The sequence below is a fragment of the Trichoderma camerunense genome (assembly GCF_050948025.1).
Source record: "Trichoderma camerunense strain CBS 138272 chromosome Unknown V8C40scaffold_3, whole genome shotgun sequence".
Classification (NCBI taxonomy): Eukaryota; Fungi; Ascomycota; class Sordariomycetes; order Hypocreales; family Hypocreaceae; genus Trichoderma; species Trichoderma camerunense.
In genome coordinates, this window is record NW_028145367.1 from 1301748 (window position 1) to 1309034 (window position 7287).

The 7287-nt window shown below is 52.3% G+C and overlaps 3 protein-coding genes across 3 annotated transcripts; 2 read left to right on the plus strand and 1 right to left on the minus strand.

The window, feature by feature from the left end:
* Window positions 1-501: 501 nt before the first annotated feature.
* V8C40DRAFT_262576 (uncharacterized protein) lies at window positions 502-1787 on the plus strand (the record flags this gene model as incomplete). The annotated part of the gene is made up of 2 exons (XM_083219374.1): window positions 502-807; window positions 870-1787. 2 exons carry the CDS (start codon window positions 502-504, stop codon window positions 1785-1787), a joined length of 1224 nt encoding a protein of 407 aa, XP_083077073.1.
* Window positions 1788-2327: 540 nt separating this feature from the next.
* On the plus strand, window positions 2328-3353 carry V8C40DRAFT_235768 (uncharacterized protein). The gene has a single exon (XM_083213906.1). The coding sequence runs from the start codon at window positions 2465-2467 to the stop codon at window positions 3044-3046; it is 582 nt and encodes a 193-aa protein (XP_083077074.1). The 5' UTR covers window positions 2328-2464; the 3' UTR covers window positions 3047-3353.
* A 4-nt stretch (window positions 3354-3357) lies between these two features.
* Window positions 3358-5297, minus strand: V8C40DRAFT_143408 (uncharacterized protein). The gene has a single exon (XM_083211225.1). It carries the CDS (start codon window positions 4894-4896, stop codon window positions 3670-3672), a length of 1227 nt encoding a protein of 408 aa, XP_083077075.1. The 5' UTR covers window positions 4897-5297; the 3' UTR covers window positions 3358-3669.
* Window positions 5298-7287: the final 1990 nt, after the last annotated feature.

The following is a 7287-nucleotide window of genomic DNA, read 5'->3' on the forward strand; positions in this document are numbered from 1 at the left end:
AAGCCCCTCCGCTGCCTCATCGCGGGATCCTGCGCTACCCCGTACCCCGTTTGTGTTATTCCCAAATAGGAAATTCTGATTATCGCGCTTCTCACGGCCCTTATATGAGTTGCCAAAAGATTCCTCATGAGGAGTTGACTTACAGGCAAAATTCGGTTTCTAAAGATCAATAGCCGTTACGGGTTGCGGAGAAGAGCGTGCTTTTCGCAAATGAGACAAGAAATTGCTTTTGCACGGGGAGCAGTTTGTCGGAAACGCGGCAAGTTATGGGAATAGCCAGACAGGAGACAATCGTGAAGATGGCATGTATAAGTAGAAGTGGTGAAGCCTGTTTATCAATTCAGTTCTCAACCACATCACACTCATCTTTTAAACTCATCCAATCAATTGCAACTTCTCATTCGCGGCTTGTCTGTGACAACTGCTTATCCATTGCCACCACTGATATTGTCATCAAAACTACCTGATCTGACCACCTTGTACACGAATCCGACTTCCACCATGCATACTTCCACGTGGACATCCTTGCTTTTCCTTGGACTGGCAAATCTGGTGCCTGAAGCGTCAGCCAGGCCGTCTTCTTGCCCTCCGCCACTCAAGCCCGGCAAGGCCCTCTACATGATCAGCAATGGAGCGCGCAACAGCGTGATTGCTCTGCCCATCAACAGCAACGGATTGCTGGGCCAGGGAACCAGCACCCCAACCGATGGCTGGGGCTCCAACTTTGTTACTGTCACTGATGGCAAGAAGGAGGCTGCAGGCCCCGATGCTCTGGCTTCTCAGGCGGCCTTGACCATCTCTGGCAACGTAAGTCAGCTCGTATCCATCACGGCCAAAGAATTCAGCTAACTCTTCACTCTGCCATACAGTATCTGTTTGCCGTCAACCCCGGTTCCAACACGGTCGCCATGTTCTCCATCGACCCCAAGAACCCATTGAAGCTCACCATGCTCGGTCAGCCAGTCCCTGTCCTCGGTGACTTTCCCAACACTGTTGCGGCATCGGCCAAGAACCAGATTGTCTGTGTTGGGTCATCCGGTGCAAAGTCCGGCATTGCCTGCGCACCCTTCTCAGCCCGTGGAATCGGCAAGATGGACCAGCTCCGTCCGGTTGGCTTGAAGCAGACAACGCCACCTGTTGGGCCCACCCTCACCGTTTCCCAGGTGTTCTTCTCCGGGGATGAAGAGACGCTATTCACCACTGTCAAGGGTGACCCCACGACCAATGTTTCGGGAACACTGGGTGTCTTCCCCGTTGACCAGCCTTGCGATACCCGTGACGCTGCCACTGTTAGCACGGATGGCAAGCTGACCAAGGTGGACGGAACCGTCGTTCTCTTCGGTTCATCCACTATCCAGAATTCTACGGACATTTTCGTGACCGACCCGGCATTCGGAGCCGCGGTGCTGTCTGTCGATGCCGAATCTGGCGCCGCTAGTATCAAGGGCAAGGCCACCATTGAGGGCCAGAAAGCTACATGCTGGGTTGCCATTTCTCCCGACACAAACACTGCATTTGTTACCGACGTTAGCTCTAACCGCATCGTCGAGGTATCTACCACTGATGCCAGCATCAAGTCCGTCACTGATCTCAGTGCCAACGGCGACCCCGGCTTGATTGATCTGCGAGCTGCTGGCAGCTTCATCTACGCGCTGAGCCCTGGTAACGGAACCACTTTGCCGGCGGTTACCGTGATGGATGCCAGAAGCAAGAAGCAGGTCCAGCATTTCCAGATCAAGGGACTTGGCGCGAGCAAGAGCACCCAGGGTGCCGCCGTGTTGCTGTAAAAGGCCATTTCCTCCAATGTTTCAATTTGTTCAAGTGTGTGTTTCAAAAGGGGGGTCATTAAAGCTGTGCTGTAACATGTAATTTAGATTTAACTAGAGTTTCCTTTATATTTCTTAGTCTTTTTTTCCTTTTTGCTTTCTGTTAGATAGGTACCTGTATATAACAAAATGGCCGTTTAGAACTTACTTGACAACGCTCCACCAATGTATAATTGATGCTCTCCATCAGCTCCTTATGTCACTTATACCAAAGCAAAACTGCTGATTGATGGAGCAACAGCTCAAGAGGTGCATCCAAGTGATTTTCAAGTCAGGTATTATGAACAATACAGCGACTGATCAGCATTATTCCAACAAATAGCTTTCTCTGTTTTAGTTCTGTATGAGGACACATGCATTGAGTGTTGAGCTCTCAATGTGGGGGTTACAGTGGAATGAGCTGGAAGCTGATTACGGAGTAGCGTCAGTGCCTGCAGCTGTTTAAACCCCACTATAATTGACGTTCGTCCGTCCATCTCTACTGCTACAAGCTGCCCCTCCATGATAACCTCAACTTTACATGTGCTTGACAGCTCTCATCCGTTTGCGACACTCCAATCTAGCACCCAAATAACTATACTCCAATCTCACCCTCGATCTCAGCTTCATCTTCAAGAACAAACATCCCAAGATCCATCATGTCCGCAGACACAACGCCCATATCCCCCGCGCGCTTCGCCTCCGCAATCAAAGACCTTTCCCTCGGCATGCTCCACCTCAAGGTCCTCGAAATCCGCAACTCCATCGCCCACCTCCAGTACTCAAACGACCAGCTCAAGCCTTTCGCAGACGGCGAGTCCGCCGCGCTGGGTGAATCCTCCGCCGCCCCCGACCAGGACTGCATCGACGCCATCAAAGAGAACGAGGTCGTCATCGACCGCATGGCCGAGCGCCTGGCAATCATTCGCGCGGAGGTCGAGGACCGCGGCGTCAGCTGGACAGAGTTCCAGAGCCAGGACGAGGTCGCAAACTCCCAAGCGGGCGAAGCCCTGACGAACGGAGATGTTGTTGCAGATGAACAACCGGCAGAGGCGACGAGGCACTCGGCGTGGACAGACGGCACGTTTCAGACTGGCACGATATCCAACGGCCAGGTGCGATTTGATAACCAGCCGGGAGGACAGGCCACATCGGCGAATCAGGGCGAGGCGCAGTCAACGACGCAAGGGGCAGAAAGGCAAGACGGCCATGATGATGAGGAGGATGGTTTGCATCTATGATGAATATATGACATGGCACGGAAAGGCAGGCAAAAGAAAAAGGAACAGCGATGGACTACATGGTTGGCGTTTTGGGATCCTTATTGGGTTGATGGACACCCATCTCCGACGATATACCCCCCTATTAGGCAAAATATCAGTTTCTACATAAATCATCACGGAGCAGTAGAGTTAAGTGATGGCGAATCATAGGCACAAGGACTTTCATTGGAAGCAGGAACGAAGACGTGTGTGTGGAATAAAGAATCCAATGTTTGTTTTGTTTTGTGCAAAGCTAGCACTGCACCTCTAGGCTATAAAATCTTGCCTCTCTTTTGTCTTTGCTACAAATACACCAAAAACCAAAAAATCGAAGCCAATACGCCATGCCTTTTAAACACGCACCGGATAAAAAAGGCAGAACCAACCCAAAGGCTACCCAAAGCATGCCTCCCCCAGCGCCCGTATTTGTGCTATGCTTGAACAGAAACGAAAAAATGATGATGGAAAAATAATTCGACAGGAAAAACAAATGTCAAAATGACAGACAAAGCAAACACGAAAACAGAAAAGCAATCATGGAGCCGACGTGTGCGGCAACCGTTTCAGTGCTTTAATACAAGAACGCTTCAAATGGTGCGTCTTTAATCAGAGTCGTCTCCGACAGGTGACCCTGCTCCGGAGAGAATCTTCTTCGACCTGGTAGACTTCTGCCGTCTTGATCTCTTGGATCGCGAACGGCCGTTGCTGCCTTCGCTGCTGTTTATAGTTTCCAGCTTTGGTCGCTGAGCCGCATGGCCAGGCTGGCTGGAGTGGCTGTTGCTTTTGGTAATTCGTGATGAAAAGATATCTTCGTACTCATCCTCGGATTCTTCAAATCCGGGAGGGGTAGCCAAGGCCCTTAGGCGGTTGCTTCGCCTCCGCCTTTCGAAAGAGTTGTTGCTGCCGTCCAAGACCTCGTCGGAGCCGTCAAAGGACAGGCTACGGGTCCGTGTCATGTCGGACCGGGTGCTCCGAGTTCTGGTAACGAACAAAGAGTCGATGAGCTCGGATTCGGTAGGCATCTCCTTCATAATCTTCTCCCTAACTAGCTTCTCATGGAGTTGGCGAGCCAGTTTCTCTTCTCCTCCCGCAATGGTTCTCCCGCTTGTCCTACTGCTGGAGCTCATGGCTCTGCTGACGGGCACCTTGCCCTCCATGACCTTGGCTGATGGCGGCGGCTGAAGCATCCATTTGTGAGCCTCCTTGTGAGGAAGCTTGCTGCTAACGACAGGCGGGTGTAAGTCGTTGACGGGGGGATTTCGCGGGGCCGCATAAAAGGCGCGGCGCTCTTCCTCTGTTACTTCTTTGTCCATACCCAGTGTTGATTCAATCAACCGCCCCGCAGAATCTCTCGCCTTTGAAAAGGCGTCTTTGAGCTTAGCGCCAGACCAGTCTGCACCCCAGAGCTCCTCATCCTCGCGCTGATATCCATGTCGGCTGTTCCAGTCGTCGGACAAGATGCCATCTTGTGATACCACCAGCGTGCTGTCTTCGTAATTGGTGTGACTGTCGCCAGTATTCGTGCGCCCTGATAGGCTAAGAGCACTGATTTCACCTCCCGCGCTCATCAGGCCCCGTTGACTCGAGTTTTTGCTCGTCGACTTCTTCGGTAGACTAGGTCCCATGTTGATCTCTTCCGCCCAAAAAGGATTGGTGTTGAACGGTGACGGGTGTCGATATAGGCCAGGCTGCTGCGTCTCTAGTTTTGCCTTTTCCACCCTCTCCTTCTTGGCCTGGTCCTTGGCCTTGGCCCGATGCCGTACCTCGGCGCATGGTGTGCAGGCAAGTAGGTAGAAGATGGCCGACTGTAGCGCGACGGGGAAAGACATTTTGGACGGCTACCGGGCACGTCCCCGTATCACGATGGCCTTTCAATTGGTGTTTGGTGTGTCCAGCATGGAAGATGAATGGCGTGTCTAAGGAGACGGATTCGAAACGAGGATGCTCGTATGAGAAGACGCAGTAAACCGGCCGTGAGAGAAACCTCCAAAGAGTCCAGCAAATAATGAAGGAAATTCAAGAGAGAGAAAAATAACAACCAAACAGCTGTCCGTAACAAAAAGACCGTTGTCGAGCAAACTGGAATGCAAGAATTTCGATAGTTCGTAGTTCGATTGGGGCGTGGGGGGAAAGAGAGTAAAGGTATCGTCAAGAAAGTAAAGGGGGGGCTGCGACAGTTTCAAGTGTCAAGACGCCCCCAGAGGCAGATTGCGTGAGAAATGGAGGAAGCCAAGCCGTGAACAAAAGAGAAAAAGACAAGAAATTGAAAGTCGTCACAATAGTAAAGAGAAAGGACAGGACAGTAGATGACAGGAAAGGAAAGGAAAGGAAGCAAAGCGTCGATGATTCCGTTGGGTTTACGGACGACAAGAATCGACAAAGCAAGACGTGAGCAGCGGAAAGGAGAGCGAGCGTCTGGAGAGATGGCGAGGCGAAGTGCGCATTGCCGAGAAGGGAGAAGTGCTTAGGCGACGAGTTTCAGTGCAGAAGCGCGGCAGACGCACCGCCAAAAATAAAACGGCGCCGGGGGTGATTAGAGGAGCGAAGTCGACTGGGGAAGCGCCCAGGCGAGAGGAAGAAGAAACGATGGGCACAGCAGCCGTACGGTGCGGTGCTGTGCTGTGCTGATTGATGGTTGATGGTTGCAATCAAATCAGTCAAATTGACCAAAATGCAATTTGGCCAGGGGTCTTGAAATGTCTGGCGGCTGCGGCGCTGGTGTTGCGACGCTGGTGCCGGGCTGTGCTGAGCTGTGTTGTCGGGCTCAGTGCTGTGCGGTGCTGTGCTGTGAATTGGTCACAAGTGCTGCAGACGTGGCGCTACAGAAGAGCGCAGAACAGCTGGAGATACGGATGGAGATGGTTCAATGCAGATTGGATATTGATTGACTGGCAGCAAATGTTACAAGCCAACGTAGCGAACCGCAGATCAGAGGGAGCAGGGGCCTTATGATGGATTGTCAGGCTCAATGGATCAAGTGCTAGTTGAGCCCAAACCCAAACCCCGCCCATCCCATGGAATGAATCAATGCCTGTAATGCTCGAGTAGTGCTGCCACTTGGGCTTGGGGCCAGACAGTAGCGGTCGCCACAATTGACAAAGGCCTCAAACAGCGCTGTGACGACTCAGGCAATCTGATCCGGCTCGGCGCATGGCACCCGAGAGTTTCTGCAGTGAGGCGCGGCGGCGGAACCTAAAAGGCCGCCTGGCTAAAACCCAATCCCACTTTGATCGGGCCATTGAATTTGATCCGAATTGATACTTTCAACTACATGTACTCGTATACATTCCATACTCACACAATTCACTTCATCTCGAATCAAATGAACAAATAAAGAAAAGAAAAAGAAAGGAACAGCTGGGCGGCCTCAGCTCAAACAGGCGCCTCCTCTCCTGCCCATCCATCTATTAGGACTCGTACTTGCACACTCGCAATTACAACTAGTACCAGATACGGAGTCGTGAGATATTCTCTCATTTTACTTCACGCACGGGTACCTGCCCCCAATATCTTAGTGCTCCGGGCCCCGTCACCGCCTGGGGGATCCATCCATAGTACGAATCTCAATCACTGGCGCCTTTCTTCTGGCCTTTCCCCGTATTCCTGCTTCACTTCGCGCGCGCGACCGCAGCCCTCTTGGCCTCGCTCATGAAACAAACACCAGCCTGCTCTTGCGTTTCAAGTTTCAACTCTTGCCCGCGACAGGGATTTCCGCAGCGCATCATCATCACAAACCAGAGGATCTCGGCGGCACAACATTGGGATCCACGGCCGTCAAACATGGATCCAGGGCCAGCCAAGCGAGAGCGCGGAAACGGGGGAGGCCATGGCTTGTCGTTCGTTTCATTAGCACACGTAGCACGAGCTTCTGTACGAGCGTGGCCAGCCAAATTGTGCCCATCACCCTTGTTCCCTTTTTCGCCTCGACAGGACAGGGCCAGGCCAGGCCAGGGTCCGGGATACAAATTGAATTTCGACGTCTGGCCCTGTTGCACCAACCACTGGGCAGCCGCTGTACGACTAGGCCCAGCGCTACTAACCTTCTTGGTAGCAAGCATCTTCATCTCTTCAAACTAAGTTGCGCCGTCCGCTCGTGTGTGGCCGCCAATGGCAACATGTTGGCCATCCACGCCGTCCTATTTGCTATCCGCAGACGGCGCCTCTTGAAACCTGACATCACAGACTTCAAGTGACTTTCGCTCGCATAAAGCAAACATGAT